The sequence below is a fragment of the Corvus brachyrhynchos genome, unplaced genomic scaffold (genome assembly GCF_000691975.1).
Source record: "Corvus brachyrhynchos isolate BGI_N302 unplaced genomic scaffold, ASM69197v1 scaffold14, whole genome shotgun sequence".
In the NCBI taxonomy this organism is placed as follows: domain Eukaryota; kingdom Metazoa; phylum Chordata; class Aves; order Passeriformes; family Corvidae; genus Corvus; species Corvus brachyrhynchos.
In genome coordinates, this window is record NW_008239110.1 from 9,714,651 (window position 1) to 9,739,367 (window position 24,717).

The window sequence follows — 24,717 nt, forward strand, 5'->3', positions numbered from 1 at the left end:
CATGCTCAGCACACACTGACAATGAACCCAGTGGGAATGTGCCAAGGCCTGCTTTGCAAGTTCTCCTCGCCTGCCCTCAGGAGACGACTTAGCAATCTGAGGAAAGAAAACAAACAACTAACCCCTATCGAAGCGGATTTGTAACAGTACTGGAAACATTCTTAATATTAAAAATAGAAATTTGTAAAGGGATTTTTCATGTCACCGTGTAGAGGAACCTTGATAGGCACGTATGTAGTAAGTAATCATTGTTGCTGTCACGTAACGGCTTAACTCATGCTCCAAAATTTCAGTTCATCAATTTAGAAACTACAAGATGTCAGGCTCTCCATAGTAACTTTCATTTGGAGCTATTGATTTGAAGAAATGCTGTTCATCTGCCTCTCAACATCGAATCCCGAACGGCTCTTTCAGTTTAGGAACTCAAAATAACTCATAACTTGAATTTACCTCATGTTTTAAGACTTAAGGCACCATCCATCTGAGAACAGGAAATACTAGAAAGGTAAACGGAACAGAAAACACTTTTGTCAGACTTTACAGATACCAGGGGTTGGATTTTTTCTTTATCCAAGCCCATTTCCCTCTGATACAACTAACATAGCTTTAGGCAGAAGCATGTAGAATGGTTTCCAAACTAAATAATTTTCAGAGGTTATATGAGCCTTAGAAATGTCTCTCAAATGCAGTCCAGGCTAAGCAACACCTGCCCGTGAAGAGTAAACAAGAGAAAGTCTAAATTAGGCTGAACAGAGACCTGGATCGCCCCCCTTGGACTGCTTCTGAAAGCTGAGCAAGTGCTTTTAAAAGTACCACATACAGGAGACCTCCACTGGGGGCTGCAGAGCAGCACAGTCTTGCTGAGGTGCTTCTTCTTCATCCCATAAGTCAAGCACAGGTCCTTACTTCTGCAAAACACCAAGCTCTGAGTGTTTTGTTTGTGCTTTGTGTACACATGCTGTCATGGATGCCTGCTGGTTGTGGATAGAGAGATTGAGCTTTTATGTATTATTCCCATGGTGCCAATGGTTTAGACCAACACCTGGTTTGAGGAAAATGCACCATCTTTACTGGTTTTAATGTCTGTCTCTAGGTGGAAGAAGCATGTAAAACTCTGCAGGGCAATTCTAGAAACAGTCTTCTTTTTGCTTTAGAAAAAAATAAAAAGAAAAAAGGGGAGTGTCTAGGTTTCTGATGTTCAGGTGCATAGCAGGATTTTTTGAACTGGTAACATATGTATCTGCAGTTACAGAAGCACTGGCTATTCATGGATTCCTTCAGTGTTACCACTCACTGAACAGGGAATGAAAAAACACTGCCAAAAATAGTGGGGGAAGGGGAGGAAGGAGGGAAGAGAAACAACACAAAAGCCCTGAACAGTAAGTAGGGAGGCATGGCCCTTTCACTTACATAATGAAAAGGTTAACGTGAAGACTGTTAGCACAGAAAGGTTCCATTTAAAAATCCATGGTGTTTAAGTATTGTTCTTCCAATCTGAGCTGTCAGAAGTCTCCCTCATAATTTCATTTTCCACAGAAAGGTACTAAGTAGAAACTTTAGAAGTGTGTTGCTATTGTGTTTGAAAACCTTCCCGACCAAATGAGGTCTCAGTCAGCCACACAACAGCATGGGTTTCTGACCCATAACCCTTCTCACTCTGATCTTCCCTCCACTTCAAGCCCAAATGTCAATTTGTCTGTCTTCAATTGCCTGAAAAAGAAAAGACTGCTTTTAAAATACTGAGTCAATTTTCTTCTAGGCTTAATACAGCAGCACGATACAATCTGCAATGATATAGATTTTTTTCTTCCACCAGCTAAGTCTCTGGGGCATTTTATGAAATCAAATATTGCTAAAAGAGCATCACACAAAGAAGGTTTTAAAAATAGACTTAAAAAACAAAGAACAATTCAGCATATGCATTACCCATGTGGAGATGGTTTGGCAAATGCAACATGGAATTACTTAAAGTTTGCCCACAGCTTTTTTTTCTTTTCTTTCCTTTTTTGAGGGGCTTTTTTGTTGGTGATTTGGTTTTTTTTGGTTGGTTGATTGGTTAGGTTTTTTTGTTTATTTCTACTTCTGGCAACATAACCATAGAAAACATTAAGCCTACACTGTTATTAATACAAGTTTCTAACCTAGAAAGTTATTCTTTATTTCTGCCTGCTGGTATCCAGATTAAATAACTTGCCAGGTCATCTGTCTAAAACAAATGGCCTTTTCAAAGATATGGTATTCTCTAAGATAAGTTGGAAAGAATTGAACACTTCACTAAATTTAATGTTGAGTGTGGTGTATAACCTTTTTTTAAAAGAAACTCATATAATTCCCTGTTGTGTGTACTCTTACAAAGGTGATATGACTAAACAAAATGACACAAGTGAGGCAGAAAAAGAGATAAAGATTTTGAAGGATTCTTTTTTCTAGCAAAGTAGCAAACCTATCACTTAGAAGACAAAATTTTCAAATGGCTGCATCCATTCATATTTTTAGTTAGCTAAAGAAAGATTTTCAAAAGTGTAAAATTATCTCACTTAAAAAATTACTAAAAGAGAGCTTGTTAAAACAAGACACAGCTCTAGAGGGGGAAGGGACTGCAGCTACTCTCTTGCCATGGGATGGGGAACAAAGAACATATTTGGTGGTGCTGAGGAAACAACAGTGATGTCTGCAGTTCACCAAATCCCCCCCCTCTGCAAATGCATCATTCATGCCAGTGCTTCAACCATACCCAAGAACAGATGTTTACATTTGCATTTACAATTCTATTTGTTGAAGCCAACTTTCAAACATTTGGAGTGAATTATAATGTGACCAAATATGGTCACACATTAGTCTCCATGTTCTAAATCTTCACCTCACAAATAGATAATTATTACAAATTAAAAAAAAAAACAAACCAAAAAACATCCCATGGTTGGTAACTACATTGATAATAGGTACTATTTCTGCTGCTGTGTTCATCATATGTGATATCATCTTACAGGCTGTACATTTGCAACATCTATTAACCATAATACTTTCTCATATGGTTCTATTTACAGATTTCTAAATCACACAGAAAACCTGGCTAAGAGTAGCCACATCAGCCACCTTCAACCACTAGCATATATATGTACAAAGTAAGCAATTCTATGCTCTGAGCAAACGAAATTCTGAATTTCCTTTTGGACTTTTTCTTCCCCACACACGAACTCGTGTTCCCAAAATGCAACTAATTGAAGGAACAGGAAGCTGCAAGCACATGAAATGTATTTTCTGTGGGGCTTGCAAATACATAAAAGCAAACCATATTATAAATTCAATTTTTTTGGCCACAATTCCAAGTTCATTTTGAAGAAGATTATTTGCTAAATTAAAAGGACTTGTCTCTGAATCCATAGTTCAGTCATGAAAAGAAAAATGCAGCAATTCCTCCTTAAGACTGTTAAGATCACAAAAAGCATCTCTGAAGTTTTGGGTGCTCTAAGAGGGCATAGATGATTCACTGAAAGATTAAATAAGCTAATTTTCACAGCAACCATCCAATCTCATGCCCAAACATTTTTCCCCAATCCTCACAGAGGTCAGGCACAGACCATGACCCTTTTACAGCACACAAAGGTTGCAGAGGGAACGTTCAAAATATTAAGTGAAATACCTTTCTTCTTGGAGTGGGTTGGATTTTTTTGGTTGGTTGCATTTAGGGTTTTTTTTGAGGGGGAACAATGTGTTTGGTTTTGTTTGTTTTGTGTGTGTGTGTGTTTTGGTTTGCTACTTTGTTTTGCGTTTTTTTTTGGAGAAAGTGAGCTGAGAAGTAGCTAAGACTAGAGGAAGGCAAACAGACCATTTGGCCAGAGCATGGTCCTACAGCATTTGCACCTTACCTATCTCCATTCAAATGAAACAAAGACACAACACTTCATCACATGGGTATTACGAAGAGGTTCTCAGTCTAGCAGAAACATGTCAGAGTCCACTGCCAGCAACAATCTAATTCATACAAACCACCCCCCCTTCATTTTGTTCTCTTAAATACTGTATTTCAGTCCACTAATTCTACTCTCATACTTAGTCTTCATTTCCAACAGAACCAGCAATTAATCCACAAATTATTTAAAACTAACAGCACTTTAAATGACAGAGAATTGCCGTCTTTTCTTAAATTCAGACAAAAAGGTAACAAATATTTGAAGCAGGCAATTAAGAATTCACACTACTCTTTGTAGAACTGAATTGTAAGTCTTCTCTGTAGTCACATATAAGAACAAGTTAGCATAATACTTAAAACACTGGGCAAATGTACTTTAAAATATCATGAAAATAGCAGGGAATCACCTGTCAGCTACACCAAACCGCAGTAAAAATTTAAATGTGATTTTTTTAATACAGAATCAGACAAACCCTAATGGGAGTCTTATGGGTACTTTCCTGGAAGAAAGAACATAGCACAAGTACATGGGTGTTGAAAAAACCCCTTATATCTCTCCCTATGTGTTTAAGAATCTAACCCTTATAAAGTTTACCCAAGCATCCAAATTAAATGTTCAGAAAGATTAAAGACTAAAAAAAACACAAAACCAAAGCGTATGCTAAAAAGACATTAAGAAAACAAAACTTTTCTGCTCACACAATATTGAAAAACATCTGAAAGACAACACAGTGATTGGTCACAGCCAGCAGAGCTTTATGGGAGGAATATCCTGTTTATCAAAAATGATTCCTTTTTATAATGGTAGCCCATCTGGTTGATCAAGGGAATCCAGTTGATGTAATCTTTTTGGGTTTCAGTAAAGCTTTCGATACTCTCAGAATATCCTTCTGGATAAACACATCATGCCATGGAGGAGCAAACTGGCTCATGCCTCAGGCACAAAGGGTTATAGGGAATGGGGTGACATCGGACTGGTGACCTGTTACTGATGGGGTTCCCACAGGGCTCCATTCTGGGCCCTGTGCTCTTCAACATCCCCATAAATGACTTGGATGTAGGACTGGAAGGGAAACTAAGAAAGGTCACAGATGATACAAACCTGGGAGAAGCTTTTGACTCCCTTGAGGGCTGAGAGGCCCTGTGGGAGCCCAGAGTGCAAAGTGTGTTTCTCTGCCTGTTTTGGGGGGGTTTGCCCTCCTGAACAACACTGGTTTTGGCCTTTGTCCATGGGAAAATTTGCCTAGCCTCTGGAAAGAATTTGAATCTACAATGGTGTGAATTAGATGTTAGAATACTATGTAAGATTGTCACAGGGTGAAAAATTTAGAGGTTTTGGTTTTGTTAATGTAGTAAATAGATAAAAGCAAAAAACCATCAAAATGGAGGATTGTTGTTGTTCTCCAAACATTCTTCTTCTACTACTCCATATTCTGCAGTAAAAGTAGTTTGGGATGACTGGACAAAGAATTCCACAGTTCCTGGCTGTGTTACTAAATATGGTAGAAAAGTAAAAATAATGTACGTTTTTAGTAACCATTGGTTGATTTACCCCTGCTTTGTGCTATGTCTAGGCCACGCTAATGGCTTGTACTCCTTAGATAAGAATTAATAAACACCTACCTGGAGACTGAGAAGCATGAAGTCCCATTCGCCTCCTTTTTTCTCCTGGCAAAAATCTGAATGTCCACTCCATCAGGGAAGACAACAATTAATAACACTGACAGCGTTAGGCCCTGCAGAGAGACCTCGACAAGTTAGAGGACTGGGCAATCACCAACCATGTCAGATTCAACAAGGGAAAGTGCTGGATTCTGCATCCAGGATGGGACAATGCTGGATGTATGGACAGACTGGGGAATGAGAGGCTGGAAAGCAGTGCTGTGGAAAGGGACCTGGGGCTCCTGGTCAATGGCAAGTTGAACATGAGTCAGCAGTGCCCTGGCAGCCAGGAGGGCCAATGCCGTCCTGGGGTGCTTCAGGCACCATACCAACATATATCAACCACCCCAGAGAGAAAGTAGGTTAAAAAAATAGCAAGAAACATTTGTATTTGAAAAAAAGAAAAAAAAGATTGAGTAGCAGTGCAGTTCTGCAAACTTCTGTGTTCACTGCTCTGAAATCTTGATTTCAAAGCCTATGTATTTCATTAAATATCAACCTGTAAGACAATTGTAGACTGAGAAAGAAAAAGGGGAATGGGGGCACTGAGGTCTCTGTTCAATTCAGGCACCAGAACTAACTAATGAATCAACGAAGGAGGCAGGCAGTAAAATCCTTTCTCTGCAAGGGTGAGAAAGTTTTATGTTGCTCAGAGTTAAAATGCATTCTAGTTTTTTTACAAGTTAAATCCAAATTTTCACTTGCTGTCTTGCAAGCTTTGCAATAATCATGTACTGATTTCATGAACAGCAAATGAATCATTTTTTTAGGTAGATTCTGATGGTGGGAAAGGTTCTTGGACAGTACAAGGCATGTGACTGCAGAGTTTTAAACATTAAAATGTGAGTTCATATGATCATGTTATTCCAGAATCCCTTCACCCATTTATTCAGCCTGTTCAAATTTCACATGTATACCCATACATGTTGTTTGCATCTCATGCAGGAATTGCTGGAACATGTGGAGTCAATGAAAGCAACACAGTTCAGCTTGCGTGTTTGCCAGCTGTCCATTTAAACTCACTAGGTACTCATAGATAAGTACAAGTCTGCCAAATTTATATAGAGTTTTTCTTCTTTGTAGTTCAATGATGGACAAAAGACAACCAAGTACAATTTTTTTTTTTTTTAATAAAGATAAAATTACAAAAAAGGTAAAATCAGCTCAGGAAAGGCGAATTACTTTAATAGATCAGTTTAGACATTTAACATAATAACTCACATCCATTTTTAAATACTATTACATAAAGCATGGTGAAGAAAGGAATTTCTGCCTCATAATTAGAAAACTCACAATACGACTTGCCAAAAAACAGAACAAAGCCATTTGAAAATAAATACAGTCCATGCCAAATAGTACAAAATGAAATCAGCAGTCTCTCTCCATACGAAAACTTTTCTCCTTTTAGGTATTCTTCGACTCTAGTATTATGTTCTGCAACTGATGAGAGGCTATCTTTTGTTCAAGGGTTGCTGAGCTGTTCTGATTTTGCTCTGTACAAAGGCAAAAACAAACTGGTAAGTTGTTTTATTTTTTTTATTAACTGGTTTAGAAATGCAATTTTGAATTTCTAGTCATGATTCTAAAATATTCAGTATTATGAGCAACTGAAAATGATCTCCACAGAACTGAAAAGTATTATACAGTTCTGACTTAACAAACACTCTCCAAAAAGATGACATTATTAATTAATTAGTGTTTACCCTTTGGCGTCTGTCTTTTCACCACTGCTGTCCTTGGCTTTATCCTCCTCCTTGACATCTGAAAAATCACAAGATTTTACATTTACCAAAAGATGGAAAAAAAGCCTTAAAATACTTAAGAAGTAAAGAGCACAACCAAGTTTATTCTTTTGTATGTATTTCTAGCCAGGGGAAACTGGCTTTTAGAAGAAGTCACTAGTTACATATTAAAGTACAATGTTACATGCATCCATCCAAAGGAGCAATCTGGGCACAATGGCAAGTGATTCAGAATGCCTCAAGGCAAGGTCTCTTCTTGACTGGCCATAATGACGGCATGCAGTAATGAGACCTGGAGTTCCCCTAAGCTTGAGATGCATCCAGTTCTTAGAAAAATCAAGAGTCCTTGGAATTACACTGTCCCCAGAACCCTATCCGGTTTCTGTTTCAGAGAAAACTAGTTGGCTCACCCCACAAAAGCAAACAGGAACAAAAGTTTTGCCCAACGTGTATTTTTTCATCGCTATTTCATTAAGTCATACAAATCCCTGGCTCTAAGACTTCAAGCTTGTGGGGAAGAAACAATAAACCTTGCCTGAAAACATTTTACTAGTCTGAATAGCTGTATCTTGAGTTTAAAACAGATTATTTGAATATGATGGAAATAAATACATCATCTCAACAACTAATTAACTCTTAACAGATAAAACATCTGTCTCCTGGTGGGACTGATGTTTGCAGTTCTAAAATATAGGACGAAATCACACCACAATCCTACCTGCTTTTTTGTCCTCAGTCTCTTTTTTGTCTTCCTCTATCCTGGCTTTCTTTGCTCCTTTCTTATGATCTGCAACATTTCGTCGTCCACCTTCCCCTTCATCTTCAGAATCTGAAAATTCTTCATCACAGGCTATGCGTTTATCAGATGCTCGAACTAGGATTCAGATTTAAGATATTAATTAATCAAAAAGTCCAACTACAATAGCCCTAATAAAAAAAGAACTATCAAATTAAGAATGAGTAGTAATATACTATAATCATTTAATGCTGATAAACTAAATTACAGTTAAAAACACTTATCTTTCAAGATATTCTGGGATGCACATAATAACTTCCAAAGAATAGCTTTGCAGAAACACAGGGGGAGAGTGGGAATATTTTAACCATGTATCAAGTAAAACATCAAATACTGAAAACTAAATCACAGGAGAAAAAAGAATGGTTTCAACAGTTCAGAAAATGGATAGTGCACTAATAAGAGGTTATGGAATTATTCTAATCACCATCAAAAAAGACTAAAGGTAGCAGGGAAACTCTTGGCTATAGCTGAAGAACACCTCAAAGCTCATGGAAGGGTTATGGTTATAAAGTTAAGGGTAATGTCACAAGTATAGAAAATCTCTGCCTCATAACAAAAAAGCAAATAAAAGACATTTTTTTTCCCCTTAAACACTGTATCTCACTTTACCTCAAAGGGAAACATAGTTTCTGTCTTTTGTTAGTCACCAAAAAAGTAAAGCTCCTTTGGTTAAAATTCATTAAGTCTTCTGAAGTATCTATTATAGATTTGAAACAGCCAGGCTGATCCATAAGATGCAAAACCACATGCTGTTCCAGCACTTCATTAGACCCTTTAAGAGGCTCAAATGTGCACATAGATGCCACCTTAAAAACATCAAAAGTGGCAGACCAGAAGTAAAATTTATTCAGGAAACAAAAGTGCCAGTCTTCTAATACTGCACACTATTACAACTAAGGTTGTGAACAATGAAATCCAATACGACTATGGACATGTTCTATCATGAAAAGGTATTTCTTACTAGAAATGCGTTTGTCTGGATCCTCTCCATCCTCATCTCCACTGTCTTCATGAACAGCATCTTCAGGAATGGCCTGCATCTGTACACCAGGTGCGTGAGGTAACATGCGCAAGTTCTCAAATAAGCGTTGCCTGCGAGTAACAGACAACAAAAGTTATTACTACAGAGAAGTAGCATTTCCTTGGATTTTTTATGAAGTTCTGAACTCTGCATACAAAGTTAACCTGGCTTTGCTTTAGAGTCAGTTTCATTTTTCAATTAAAAAAAATAGCATGCCAAGTTCAGGAAGTTTTCCCTCCCTATGAGATCATTAGTATCCACAGTGTACTTGAACATCATTTTCTTTGTACTTTACAAATACTTATTTCAATCAACTTCAATCTTCAATTCCCCACAGGATCAGCACAAGTACTGCCCACTTGGGCCAAACTGGTGTCAGTACTGCTCTGTTTATAATAAGCTAGATTATCAAGTTAGATAATACACTATTCTCCAGTTCTGTAGAAAGTCAGACACTTAAAAGCATGAAGACTTCCCAACTGTGTGCAGCAATGACAAAAGTAATTCATCTGGGTAAGTTTCCTTATTGGCTATTTCAGCCAACAGAAGAACAGAGACAAGTTCTGTCCTGTCTAAGCAACCTGATGCGGTGGATGACACACTTCAAAGCACCATATGCAGGAAAAGGAAAGGATACCGGGCTTCTTTTGGGACTCAAAACTATCATTCCAAAGTGTAAGTAGAAAGGCAGGCTTGGCAAGCATCAAATATTAGCATTTGCAACAATTATCTTAGCATACTTCTGCACAATTTGAAGGGCTAAAGGGCAACTGGTGCTTTTTTGGAATCCTTAAGAGTCTATGCCTCTGTCTAAATCACATGACCTGGCAAAGTAGTTATGCCATGCCAGGGAGCTCCCTAAAGCCAGGTGTCAGTGAAAACACACAATGAACTGAAGGAGGATTCTCCAAAATGATGGGTCATTGATCTTGTGGGTGCCAATATAAGAATGTGAGATTGTTTTCTATTGACAGAGAGCAATCTGTACCTGGATTGCAGCAGCGAGTTTTGCAGCCTACTTGCACCACAAAAGCTCAACAATATATATATAACATACAGCAAGCAGCCTGCCAGACCACCAGCTGGAGAACTACATTACTACTGAAAAATCTTGCACAATTACATTACCAAAAAATAAGTGGGCTTTTTCTCCCACTGCACATTATTAAAAACTAGACTCCTTAAATTTAATTGTGATTGATACAGTTGTGCTATGAACACCCATCACAGTCTATATACCAATCACTTAAAAATTAGTATTTTAACAGCTTTGGTGAATTTTGCAATTTGACAGTTTTAAAGGTTATAGCAGTAGTGGCAAACTTATACATGCAATTTCACATCTTTATTCAGCTATTTTTAGTAACCAAAAGAATTTCTGTGTACCGTTAACAGCCTGTTAACAGTTCAAGCTAACCAATTACCTCCTACCAGTTCAGCAGAGAATTGATTGTGTATGCATTACTTTACCCTTGAAGTAAAGTATTTGTTTCCAATCAAAATGTCAAGATGCGAGGAGGAATAGACTAAGTATCAAGAGTAGCACAGCCTAAAAACACACAATCACCATAGCTTGTCAGTGAGCACTGCTCAAACCTTGTGGATTTGCCAAATCACAGCCACTCAATTGCCTGCACACGTATCACTGTCTTTCCACAGTTTTGGATGTTCAAGCTCATGTATGATTTTTTATTTTTGCAGCTGACAGCTACAAAGAATGACATTCCCAGTCCATGTTTAGACACAGAGCTGAGAATTACAAATCCTAATCGTCATGGCACACCAGCTTCTTTCCTGGCAGGATAAACTTTCTGCAAAATTAGAATGGGAATCCAAGTAAAACAGTCATCTTTTCAGATGCTGGAAAAAGTAAAAATCCAAGCTGGGTCATAAATCTTCATAGTTATAGTCATGGGACTTCATAAGCATGCATTCCGTTGGAGGAAGAGACTTCCAAAAAACCCCTCTTCTGACAGAAATGAAAACATGTCAAATCTATTCTAGTACTTATTTTTAATGAACAGAGAAAGGTATACAGTTTTCAAAACTGCCAACAATTAAACCTCTGGAGAAACATGATCCACATGACCCACTTGAGAAATAACATAATCACTACTTACTTGATCTTCTCCATATATTCTGGTGTATTCTGATTAGTCATATTTGAAGGACTAATATGAAGCTTGAAGTCTGGTCCAAAATACTCAAAGTAGTCATTGTATGGCAACTCTATAAACCAAAAGCCAAGACAACTTTGTTAACCAAAAAAGATTTTAAACATTTTAAATACATCAGTAGATTTGACAGGATTTTAGTTAGAGAATAGTCAAACCTTAAGCATTCAAGCAAGCAATACTTATTCATTATCTGGGCTGTTCAGTGGTTTTCCTCTAAACTATTCAATAAATGAACTTAAATCTGCTGGCAAAATACAAAGAGAAAGATCTACTGCAATTACACACTGAACAACACAGTAACAAATTTGAAAAATAATTTAAAAATATGCTTCTTCAGGAAAGAGAAGATCAACTGATGATCTCTTGTAGCTGTTTTCAAAGTTAGTCCAGTTTAAAAGGTTTAAGCAGGCATTCAAAATATTCCTTCAGGATAAGTTTTAATACTTGTTACTAGGCTGAAAACCACAGCTAGTTCAATATCCTTGGTAGGTGCTGGACATTGATTCAATGGTGCTGACTGGTTCAGTCTGTCTGTTTCCCTCCTTACCCCACTTTTTACATTTTCACAGGAAATGGTCCCCTAACTAGAACACTAAACCACCAAAATGAAGCTGATGAACAATACATTGCCAGGACAACAGCAGTATTTTACATTGAATATGACTGTATCTTTCCAGATAAATTAAGAGAAATATAAAAAAAAATCCACAGAACCTTTAAGAAATAAGACACTGAAATCCATTTTTAATTGTGCCCTTTGTCTTTCTTCATTTATGATTATTAAAGGATAAGTGATCTAGATAGGTGAACAGAAGGCAGACAGGAAGATGTTGCTACTGCAACATTTAGAAATACATCGATATTTCTCAGAACAGATTGAAGATGACAGGGACACAAAAAGTTGAGAGGAATATAAAAAAAATAAAAAAAACCTTTATATGTATATGTAATCCATTGAAAGAGGCATGCTAATAGAAAAGAAAAAAGTCCCAAGAAACTGCTACTGTGTCTTCAAAAGCTTTGGCTGACAAAGAATATATGTTGACATGCAAAATGGAAAATATATATCTTGAAAGGCACATTCTAAATGTGTTTTCTCACTGACAGCAGGATTCTGCTGAAGTCAGATGGAAACACTGAATCCACCAAGAAATACATGAATAGCAAAAGGTTATCAGCAAAGCTGCGGTTCAAGGTGCAAACTGCCAGTGGCTCGTGTGCAACAAATCAGTCCAAACAGCAATTTTATATAAATGGCATTCCAAAAATATATCCAGGAGCATATTTGGCCAGAAGTAAAAGGAGTCCAGGATCTTTAGGGATCTTCCTCAGAAAAATTATTTCAGTACTCAACTATTCAAAAGCAGTCTAGTATTGTTTTTTCTGGTTTTAAATTTTAATATAGCTTGTATAGCCAAAATGGAGTGAAATGGAAGAGAAGTCAATATACTTTCACAGCTACTTTTGTCAGATAAAATGAAGAAACAGTAGTTTTGCTATGTAAAGTGGACACTTGCATAGTCAATAATTTCTTATGTACACCATGCCTGTGTTGTACAACTTACAGATCGACACTGCCACAATCAAACTGCAGTATATATTCTATCATAATGATGACATTCATATTAGAAATAATTACAAGTAAGGTTCCATAAGTTCTACCTTTTGAATTTTCAAAAAGTGATTCAGTCATTTAAAGCTTTTGCTAAGGCATAAAAAAAGGCCTAAATACTTACACTTATTTAGTGCATAAGATACTGAAAATTTACTGGCTAAATCCTAGCAATAATTTTCTTCATAGTATAGTCTAAATTGATGCATTACAGCTATCTATACAAAATAAAATATTAGTTTGAATATTAATATTCACCATTAGGAATTTCACAATCTAAGGCAACAGCAGTTTCATATGTCCAGCATCGAGCAACATTACGAATTGTGTAGCCTCCTCCTCCTAGCATCAGCAATGGCAAGTTAAAAGTCTTTACAACTTCCACACATTTAGCATGACCTGTCAAACAAAAAGAGTTGACAATATAAGCAAAATATCTATTAAACAGAATATATAACAAACTATTTAATCAGACATATGCAGTCACACTTAACAAATAAGAACTGAATTGATTCAAACAGAACTGTCTCCCCCTAGAGCTAAGCACAACCTCACAGGAAGTCAAGACCTATAGATTAGAAATTTACAAAACACAACGAACATCATCCACCCCAGTCTTCAGAGACTTTGCATGATGGTCTATTGCTGTTGTTCTGAAATGATCTTAGAATGTTTAGTGTTTTGTCTCTTCATAACTGATGTCATACACAGTGACAAATTTAGGGACAATTTCTCAGTAAAATGCAATGGGGGAAGAAGGGAGAACAAAATCAGTACTCGGTCCTTTCTACTTCTAAATTTGAACCTGTATTAGAGGTTGCTAAGTCTTGCTTACAGAGTGAACTGGTGCCAAGACAGTACACACTCCAGGGAGATACAGCATACTGAAAGGCATCTGTAGGAGGCAGCAGCTCTCTTGGTTTCCAAGATATGTAAGATGGAAAAAAATCTGAGCTGTATGGGCAACTGAAGTAGCTTTGCCACCTGGTGCAAATCAAGAAAAGAACCCTGAAATACTGCAGACCCAACAGATACTATACTGCATTTTGTTGCCTACAAAGCTCTAATTGTTGCATTAAAAAAAACCAAACACAAAACCAAGAAAATCCAGAAAACTAATGATTCAAACAGCCTGGATTGAAGACTTAGCAAAAGTTCGCTATACATTTAATATTTTACCATTTAAATAAATAATAATAAAATAATAATAATAGCAACAGTAGCAGTTATGCTGTTTGCTAAATTAACATCCCAAACTAGAGAATCACAAATTCAGGTAGCAACTTAAGTAATACTGAAATTAATTAATTCTATGAAAATTAATAAAAATTAGTGTTAACATATGGCTCAGTATAACAAACACCGCTATAAATTTAACAATGCAGTGAGTATTCTCATTTCAATAATACCTATTTTACACCCAACAAGGTGTTTGATGTTTAACATCTGTAGTCCTATTAAGTGGACTGCTAACTAGGTTTTATTTTCCCATCATGGTAAGTGTTGCAGACGTCTGTTGTCCTGTCATTCCAGGACACTGCTTTAAAGCTGCAGAAAGCCTGTACATAGAAGAAAGGGAATCACTTGAGTGGCTAGGAAACACATGGAAAACCAAGCTTCTTAACTTTTTTAGATGGACAGAAAGAAAGAGGCAACTTCTGGGTTTCTTTTGGCCATCCCTGTATAGCAAAGAAAGATGTGATTAATCATAGTAATGAACAAAATCTTTGTGACTCCAGTCCTCATCATGCAAGTGTCTTGAAAAACAGTATGAAGGGTAGAGGTTTCTAATAAGTAATAAGTTACAGACAACAAACAGATACTTTTCTGTTTACCTTTAACAGTAAGATTAAAGCATCCCAGCCTGTCCCCAGACAGTGAATCTGCTCCACATTGCAATACCACAGCACTGGGCTGGTACATCTCCATTACTTTGGATATAATCTATAATCAATATAAAACAGCAAGTCATTAATTGACATAATGAAAATATGAAACTAGTAGTTTCCAGAGAGCTTAAAAACATGAAACAAAGCACTCACTGGTTTGAATATCTGTCCATACGATTCATCATCTATACCATCCCTCATTGGAAAGTTGACAGCATAGTATTTTCCTTTTCCAGCACCAATGTCCTACAAGCAAAGATGAAAAATGTTTTAATACAAACACAGAAGCACATAGGATGGTATCATGAAAAAAAGTCTACACAAGTCTGCTGAGCTATTCTGTACCATTATACATATCTGTGAGGAATAAGAGGCAGAATTTACTTGATTCCTGTTCTCCCATAAAATCATTTTAGAGTGTAGAATTGTACACCAAGATGAAAACAGCAGTAAGTACACTCAATTTTTTAATTCAAAGATGTAAGACAAAAAGACAAATCATAACCAATCAGTTTAGTCTGGCAAAAATAGCCAAGCAAAAAAAAAAAAAGTATGAAAATCAAGAAGAGCAAGGTGATATGCATGTTTTCACTGTTGCATAGAAGATTTGAACTTGAAAAGGTTTTCAAAACCACATTATTTCCCTAAACATAGGATGAGGAAGTAGTTGCAGCAAAAGGGAGAGAAGAAAAATCCAAGGGGGGCCAATTACAGGTGCCCTTGAAGAAACTGAGACTTTTTAAATGTACAAAAAAACCCCCAACAAACTTGCAAATTATTCTCAGTTCCATCAAGCGTCAAGACAGGAACTGTAGTAGTCTATCTTACCAGCTTTCCTAGACAACCTATGTATTAAGAGAAAAAGTTTGTTGCAAAAAAAATAGTGTATGTATATATATATATATATAAAGTGAATACACCCTGAATGCAACCACTCCTATTTTGATGATCACCATAAAACCTAAAGATCTCTGCTTGACACACATTCCCATTTCTTCCCTTTATTTCATCACTAACACAGATAGAAAGCAATGCAGTTCAGTGGAGCAGACGGTGAGAATTAATCTGTCCAGTATGGCTGTAAACTATTATCAAACAGCAGCACTGCAGAAAGAGCACACACTTGGTCCAACATCCTAGAAAAACTACGAGTCATAAGTAGCATAACCCAGCAACACCAATACTAAAACTTCTCAACGCTACCTATTGAAAGGCATTGACTTTTTCCTCTTCCTGAACGAAGCCTCCTTAGCAGGGAATGCATCAGTAATGTGTTACTTCCAGTAACTAACCTTTACTGGGGGCGTGAGGGGGAATGGAGGGAGATGGGGAGGGGGCCAAATGGCCCAGTGAAGCATAGACACAATGTTAACAGTTTTTTTGCCCACAGCACATTATTAACATTTCATAGTATTGCAGGATGAGTGACACTGAAGACCCCTACTGAACTCAACTGGCTGATTTGAAGTACAAGTTATCCAGAATTTCCCAGAATGAATCATCCAGGCTTTCAGATGCTGAATTTTCTGAGGTGATCACAGAATCACAGAAGGGTCAGTACTGGAAGAAGGGACCTCTGGAGACCATCTAGTCCAACCCCCTGATAAAGCAGACTGCACAGGATCACATTCAGGTGGGCTTTCAGTATATCCAGAGGAGACTTGACAACCTCGCTGAGTGCTTGTCACCCTCAAAGTAGTTTTTCCTCATATTCAGATGGAACTTCTTGCGTTTCAGTTTGTGCCCATTGCTCCTTATTCATCAGGCCCTATTCTTTTGACACCCACCCTTGAGATATTTGTAAGCACTGATGAGGTCCACTCTGTGTCTTTTCCCCAGGATAAATAGGGCCAACTCCATTAACCTTTACTTGTAAGAGAGATGCTCCAGTTCCCTCATCATCTTTGTTACCCTCCACTGGACTCACTCCAGTAGCTTCATGTCTCTCTTGTACTGGGGAGCCCAGAACCGGACACAGCACTCCAGATTTGGCTTTACCAGAACTGAGTAGAAGAGCAGGAGCACCTCCCTAAACCCGTTGGCAATGCCCTTTCTAATGCACCCCAGGATACTATCGGCCTTCTTGACCACAAGGGCACAGCTAGCTCATGGTTAACTTGCCCACCAGGACCCCTAGGTCTTTCTCACAGAGCTGCTTTCCAGCAGGTCGACACCTAACCTATACTGCTTCAAGAGGTCATTCCTCTCCTTGTCTTGCTTTACAGATTAAAAAGAAAAACAAAAAAACCCCATTAAATTTATCTTATCCTAAAGCACAGCAAAGTCAAATGTTCACACAATTTCCACCTAAACAGAGTAATTGCTTGAGCTACTCAAGCAACTTTTTTGGAACTGATGCTTGCATTAGATATAAAACCTAAAGAAACAATACAGCATTCCGGGAGCCTCCCATTCACCAACAGATCAAGCTGCCTCAAAGAACCTGAGCCACTATAGGGAACTATGGTCTCAATTTGGGTGTATAAATGACGAAATTTATGCTATCATCTAAAATATGTAGAAGGTCAAACAACTTATTGAGGACACTGGAAGCCTAGACTGAACAATACATTCAGTAGAAAATGGATGAATGCTGCTAAACTAGAAAACCTCAGATCAGCTGTACTGATGGAGCTGCCATCACATCATCATTTGACACATAATTTGTTCCTGCATCAAATAAATGTAACCTGATCAGCAAACTAGATCAACTAACTAAAGAATTACAGAAACAAGCTGTAACACAGCCCACTGACAAGAACAAAGGGAAGATTTGGCTGTTGAAATTGGAAAAATACCCATCAATGGCAGATCAAGTTAGGCAGAAGGAAGCAGCACAATACTGGCCTCCAGAAGGAACACTGACTTTTCAGAGAATTAGATCTTCGTTTAGTTCAATTAGCTTTGCAATCTCTGGAGACAGGAAAAATCTCTATGGGGATGCAATAATTGCAATAAAGCCTGCTAAAGTCTGTATGCAGATAATGCTCATTTCAAAATCCTAACTAGCAGCTCAGAAAAAAAGTTGCCATGCCTGAGATACTGTTTGTCCCTGACACTGATAAAAAAAAATAAATCCCAAAAACCATAAAATATTCTTCTATTTATTTCAACTGTGCTATCTTTTAGTTCTTTGTTCTGGGTGTGGTGAGGTGAAGAGTCCACAAACTTCTCTGTCAACGGGAAGTGCTGCTTCTAAAAGGCCAAGATATCTAACCCTTTCAAAAAAAAAAAAAACAAGAAAAATATTCTAGCCAAATTCAGCAACAACAGCTCGTCATGATAAACATCCTGGTCTGAGCTGCTTTTAGTTTGAAGCACCACTACCACCTTGTGGCCAGTCAAGTTAAATCACACAGATAAAAACTAATCTGATTTCTTCCTAAATCAACTTAGAACACAGTTTAACAGAATCTAACCACCATAATAACATTCAGCTCCAACAACCACGCTGAAATGAATGCTTTGCACCTCACTGCTCAACTTTCACTTACTCCTGTGCCCTCTGGGTATCATCAGTAGACTGGGAAACATGCTTTTCAGGAGTATTAGCCTGAACACAAATACTTGTATCTCATGAATCAATTTAAACATATTAGAAAAGCAGTGAACTTTTTCCCAGCACCGCATTTTTGTAGGCCACGTTGTTAGAAGTGTTTACTATTTTTTAAAAAAGTTTCTAACTGTATGCACAGACTAATGAGCAAAGTTGCTAACACCAGAGGAATGACAAATCCTGGGAGTGTCTCTGATAAAAGAGGTTTCATTTATGAGTTTGAAGCTAGGAATACATTAATCCTAATACTTGTAATACTCTTTCGAGCTGTGAAGTGGAACAATTTCCTGTTCTAACAGACAAGAGTCTAACATGAGGAATGACTAACTTAAAATTAATATGAAGGGCCAGGAAACTTGGTTTCTATTCTCAGCTTTGCCAGAGGTTCCACAACAGCTTTAGTGATAATTCCTCATGGGCAAATGCTCCCTGCCTCAGGTCAGCTGTAATGCTCAGTACATAATTGCCTATGGGGCAGGCTGAAGTTCTTAGGCAGTGAGCATCATGAGAACTCAAAATACACTTCATGACATAAGAAATATTCCAAAAATGAGTCAACTGTATTACTAGGCAAATAGAACACAGTAAATTCAAATTGTAACTTAAGCTTTGTGACTGTTAAAGGGTGATCTGCAAACAGCTACTTTTCACCGTAAGTGCAGAATTGAAATGTACAGATAATTATAAATATACCATACTGTCTTCTTAGAGCCATCTCCAAAATCTGCGTGAATTAAACTAATTATATTTGAACAAAGATTTCAGCCTATTTATCCAGAAGTGAAGGTGTTAATTTCATGTAGAAGTGAATAATTTAGCTCCCCACTATCCTGTATTATTTTTTCCTAAGATTCCTCAACTAATCTATCACTCCAGGCTAATATTTTTTATGAAAACTTACTGTTGTATACCACTATCGGACACAGTACAATATTGGACTTGTAGCCTAGTGCAAAAACAGTATCTACAAGGAAGACAGTAAGAGGGAATTTATCACCTAATGAAATTTCATGTCCAACCTTACCCTAAGGTCCCCTGTGCCTGGAAAATATTCACCGTACTTATGGAATGATACTGTCATGACACGATCTGTAGTATAAAACGCTTCTTCAACACCATCACCATGATGGATATCAATATCAATATACAACACTCTTTGGTGATACCTAGAAAGAACACATAATAAATTATCATTATATGTTATATTCATAATATACTGATAGCAAACAAGAAAAACACTAACAAAAAAACCCCCAAACACACACTAAAATTCAAGATTGTGATCACTGCGATGACTTTGGTTGATGTGACCATATGCTCTTAGAATTCTCAGTACACTTTGAATAACATTAATAAATTTATCTTCATCAAAGTAAGTAATTTATTTAGTATTTACCCCAAACTGTCTCACTCTGTAGAAGCTATACCTCGTGCTTCTGCTCACATCACTTTGTTGTTCACATCTTCTAAATTCACCCCTTTCATTCACCACAAGGCCTTCCTTTCTGCCTTCTCAGTAATTACCAACATGGTCTGTGTTCCATTAGTTTGCAAAAAATAAATAACTTATTTTCCATGACTTTTCTTTTTCACCTCTCCAGCTTGTAAAGAAAGGTACATTGTTGGTTTCAAATGTATTGCAATTTACATTTGCATAAATTTATTACACTACTGTTTATAATCTTCTTAAATACTGCAAATTTCAGGACAATTTGAGATGGATAAAGAAACCAGTGATTTGAAGTCTTAGAGCACTAGAAACAGTAAGTATCCCTTAAATTTTATGTTTTCCCATAAAGAACAAAGTCCGTCATCGAAGACGCACTTTCGTCATGCTTTACGGAGTACTGAGAGTGTAAGCAGCCATAATTTCAGGGACAGTTTCTCAGTTACACAACCCATAACAATTTGCAAGACTCCTTCCTTCACACGCACGTTAAGCTAAAAACTTCAAGATTGGACCACAGAAAGTCATGTGTCGTAGACTACAGAGACAGCTCCTGAATATACAGTGCACATTAAAATGAGCGTCTTAATATGTTAATACCGACTATTCCTAGTGTCTTTAGAAACATTTTCTATCTCTAGACTTCCAGATTACAGCTACTTCCCTCGTTCCTCACCAGCAAAATCAGCTGACCCCTCATAAGAGTCAAATACCTAGAATATTTTTTCTAATAAATGAGATTAATGTGCTGTTCGTAGGGATACAGTCCTCTGAAGCAGTAAAAGCAACACTCAGGACTTGAAATTTTAGTGAAGCATTACTGTTTGAAGTTAATTATATGATCACTTTTTCATTACTCCTCATTTTTTATTTTACAGACACAGCAGCACAGCTGTTATTTCATCATTTATTAAAACCAGCCACATTAACTCCTGTAATAATCCAAGGAAGCTCAGTGCATGATCTTCCCTGAATATTCCTGTTTGGTTCAGTAACAAGTCAAATGATAGGAAACAAGAAGGCATATAGTGAAACCAAATGGGTGTAAGCTTATGAGTAAAATGACTGCCCTAAGGGGTCAGGGTAGCGATCATTCTAGCCCACTGTTCTGTCCCCATGCATAGCAAAGGGAGACATTACAGAAATATTTACAGAAAGCAAGTAAGCCTGTCCATTTTCTGAAGTCTGCCACTCTAGTCCTTCCCCACCATCTAGAATTACAGCCTACAGCGTTTTACGGGCTGCATTGTTGCTTGGATCTATCTCCTATTAGTTATCTTTTCAGCTTGCCTGTAGTTTAGTTTGAAGGTCTTGCTGAAGCCAAACTAGGTAGAGTTTGGAGCTTTCTTAATTGAAACTGTAAAAGTTCAACATGGGCTATGAAAACTCACTGAAATAGTAACTACAATCCATATTTTCAAACATTTAAATACTTAAATTTGACACTTTCTGTAATTTTAACTTGTGCCTGTCACAAACTTACTTAAGTAACTCAAGGATGGCAAGCACGATATCATTGACATAACAGAAACCAGATGCCTCCGATTTCTTGGCATGGTGGAGTCCTCCAGCCCAATTGACAGCCATGTCTGTTTGCTGTCTGTTCAATTTTACTGCCCCAGCTGTAAAAAGACACACAGAAGAATGAAAGCAAATGGAGTCAGAAATTTCTGATGGCCTTTAAATCTGTTACATGAAATCATATTTTATTTTTTAAATAAGCTGATTTAGAACAGATCTCTTACCAATACTGAGATACTTTATACATCTCATAGTCTGTAACTGATATATGATTATTTTTTAAAATATATAAAAAACCCTTACATTTACTTCATTTTTAAATGCACTATCAAAATTTTAAGTTGCTGATACAAACCTACTAAAGCTATAAAATAGTTGGCAAACAACATATACTTACCAACAGAGCCTCCAGTTGACAGCTGACAAAACTCAAACAGGCCATCAAATACAGGACAATCTTCTCCAACATTAACTGTATAAGAAACATATTATTTTTTAAAAATACCATTCCAACAGCATCTATACACACATGAATAACACTTACAGATGCATAGTTCATTCAGCATTTTAACTACTTATTCCTCATCTTATTTGTCAGGCTAATTTAAACACTGAAAACAACGTAGAGTCCTAATAGTATAAGATAATTCCAACCTAATCTTTTTTTTCTTTTCTTTTTTTAATTCTTTTTAGTTTTCATTGGAAGATTTGTCTCCTCATTTGAAGAAGTTCAATCATTTCTAGATTTTTGAAGAACTGCTGATTAACATAGGTCATGTTAAGAAATGTAGAATTACTTAGAAAAATAATTTGCTGACAATAAGGCATCATAAAGTGGTTACAATACTGCCTTTAAAATTGATATAATAGCTGTAAAACTGCATTCCTAACAGTACTTTGAGCTTATACCTAAAATTAAAGGAATAAATTAATAATAGAAAGGGTGAACAGTGAATGATGTACAAGTTTTACTATCTCCCTCCAAAAAGAATGAGCGAGTTCTTTTCTTGACTTAAATGCATTTTCACACATTGGTTTTTACTTATCTAGTATTCAAAAAAGCCATTTTTTTACAAAGATTTCAAGGCACTTTCACAAACACTTCACAATCTGCGCACTAAAGCCTTATTATTAGCAGCAGTATTTCACATCTAGAATACACCCTGCGAAAGAAAAGGCAAAAATCCTTACTTATGCATGAAGAACACTTTTGTCAAGATGACTGCTTTTAATGGAGAAGTCCAAAATAGTGTAGCTAAAGGCAGGCACATGCTACTCTTGTTACAGTACTTCTCTAACCTCTGTATTGGTGAATTCAGAGCTTCAAACAATGCTAGCCATCAAAGCATGTACACATAGACTTAGCCTGACGTTGGCACTTACATCTCTGCATTTGCTTGCTGTACTCAGACATATTGTCAGGCCTTATTGATCGGAGAAATTTGATGTATTCATCACTATGGTACTTGGTCATTTCCTCAGCAGTTGCTTTGTGGGGTCGCTGATAACAAGAACAAGTTAAAGAAATAATCAAAGTGCTTTGCAAAATCCGCTAACAATGTGTTAAAACAGACAACTTGAAAGAAATCCCACCTACTTTGAAGGGAAAATAGCGAAAGGAAAGCAATAGTGGTGTTTCACATAAGGCAAGGGCTACTCTGTTGTGATATACAACTGCATTAAATACTGCTTCAGTTCTAAGTAAAAGACACTGTTTAAGTATTCCCTGTTTTCACTTCCACCTCTCTTCATATATTTGTGTGACAATACTTGAAACCCTTAAAAATAACTTAAAATGCTTCAGTGGATATTCTATTACCTATACTTACATAAATTTCCATTTTTCTGTATAAGCCATAGTTTAGCAGCAAGTTGTGAGTCATTCGGATCCTGTGAGGTTTCATTGGATGCCCTTGTCCATAGTAATAGTTTCCAATATCACCTGTCAGTAATACACAAAAGAATAGCTATTCATATTACAAAACAAGTTTCATTGCCACTTAATCATTCTCAGAAGATGAGTAAACAGGTATGATTTCAGAAAACAAACAAACCCCACAAAGGGAGTACTGCCTACTTCAAAAAGAATACAAGGGAAACAAACTGTTGTATGTCAGAAACAGAGGGGAAAAAAAAGAAGTCAAATCTTTTACTACAAGCAGACAGTAGTGGGAGAGCTAAGATAATTATAAGACATGGTTTCAAATCGAGAGTGAAATTCTGGCCCAACAATGGGCCAGAACTGAACAATAAAATGGGAAACAACTGGAATTAAGAGGAGACACTGCTGATGACATTGCCACATAGTATCACAACAGAGGCTGTAGTAAAACCTACCATTTTGCATGAGTTTACTTTACCATCCTCAGCCTGCCCTTAACTACTAACCCTAACTGTTACATCCAGAAGTTAGCTCCAGATCCATTGTGGCAACCACATGCACAAACACTCCCCAGACACCTGCTGCTGGAAATTCACAGTAGTTTAACAAGAGCCTTATAATCCAGATTAGCCTCTGTTAAATTAGAGACCAACTAGGCACACAATTAAGATAACAAATTTGACACTCATTTCCAAGGAAGGAACAGCTGCTATCATGGGCTAGTAGTAAATTTTCTGCTGAGCTCAGTTATTGACAGAACACACACAACCCCACTTTAAGCACTGACATTCCCGACATATGAACTATTTTACACAACTGTTTCTGGAAACATAAACAAGCCTAAAAGTTATGTTCAGTTGTCAATGGCTTTCAGCTGGAAATTTCTATAACAACTCTTCATAATAGCACCTCTTTTCTTTTTGACCCAATTTCCCGATAGGATTACTGAACTTTACCTTCTTGAACTTTTTACTTTTCTTTCACATCCTTCAACATGCTCTGCCTTGTCCACTGGGAACAAAAGAAACACTATTTTCACAATGTCATACTATTTTGTAAATTTTATCAGTCAGAGGTAAGAAGCAGCACCACTACAAAAGAGCTTTAGTTTCACCTCTTCAACATGAGCTTCATGGAGGAAGGGTAAATGTCAGCTTGCAGTAGCATCACCAACTACCAAGAAAAACAAGTATTACAGTAAGATTAAAAGTTTCAAAGCATTCTAAAATCCTTCAAGCTTTCAGTTTTCAAAGAGACAGGAGAGTAAAGACACTTAAGAAAACAGATATAACCTAATGTAACATAAGAAGATGTTTAGAAAAACTACCCTTCCAAACCTAGCTCTTAGCCATCCCATAACAATAGAAATACCAAGTTTTAACATTAAGTTAAGAATTTTGAAGAGTTTGGACCTTCTAACTTGGGTACTTAAGTGGAAAAACAGCACTTTTTTTTCAGTTACTTATTGCAAGCCTACAGGTTTGGTCACATTCAGG

General features: G+C 37.0%; 1 protein-coding gene across 2 annotated transcripts; it reads right to left on the reverse strand.

Annotated features, from left to right (window-relative positions):
* Window positions 1–6,729: 6,729 nt before the first annotated feature.
* On the reverse strand, window positions 6,730–24,250 carry HDAC2 (histone deacetylase 2). Of its 2 annotated transcripts, XM_017739715.1 has the most exons (14): window positions 24,178–24,250; window positions 23,169–23,281; window positions 22,723–22,840; window positions 21,737–21,811; window positions 21,302–21,440; window positions 19,396–19,537; window positions 14,969–15,061; window positions 14,762–14,870; window positions 13,185–13,325; window positions 11,258–11,366; window positions 9,078–9,208; window positions 8,036–8,191; window positions 7,279–7,336; window positions 6,730–7,068 (listed from the first exon to the last, which is right to left on the reverse strand). In XM_017739715.1, exons 2-14 carry the CDS (start codon window positions 23,241–23,243, stop codon window positions 7,038–7,040), a joined length of 1,377 nt encoding a protein of 458 aa, XP_017595204.1. In that variant the 5' UTR covers window positions 23,244–23,281; window positions 24,178–24,250; the 3' UTR covers window positions 6,730–7,037. The 2 variants fall into 2 exon arrangements, with proteins under 2 accessions (XP_017595204.1, XP_008636001.1); XM_008637779.2 differs by lacking the exon at window positions 24,178–24,250 and having other exon boundaries at window positions 23,169–23,323.
* Between the last annotated feature and the right edge of the window lie 467 nt (window positions 24,251–24,717).

Coding starts and splice junctions, on each gene's coding strand:
- HDAC2 (XM_017739715.1), bottom strand. CDS start 23,243: ATGAAACCTCACAGGATCCGAATGACTCACAACTTGCTGCTAAACTAT. Junction 8,192..9,077: donor TCCAGACAAACGCATTTCTA/GTAAGAAATACC, acceptor TCTGAATCCTAG/TTCGAGCATCTGATAAACGC. Junction 7,069..7,278: donor GAAAAGACAGACGCCAAAGG/GTAAACACTAAT, acceptor GCCTTTGTACAG/AGCAAAATCAGAACAGCTCA.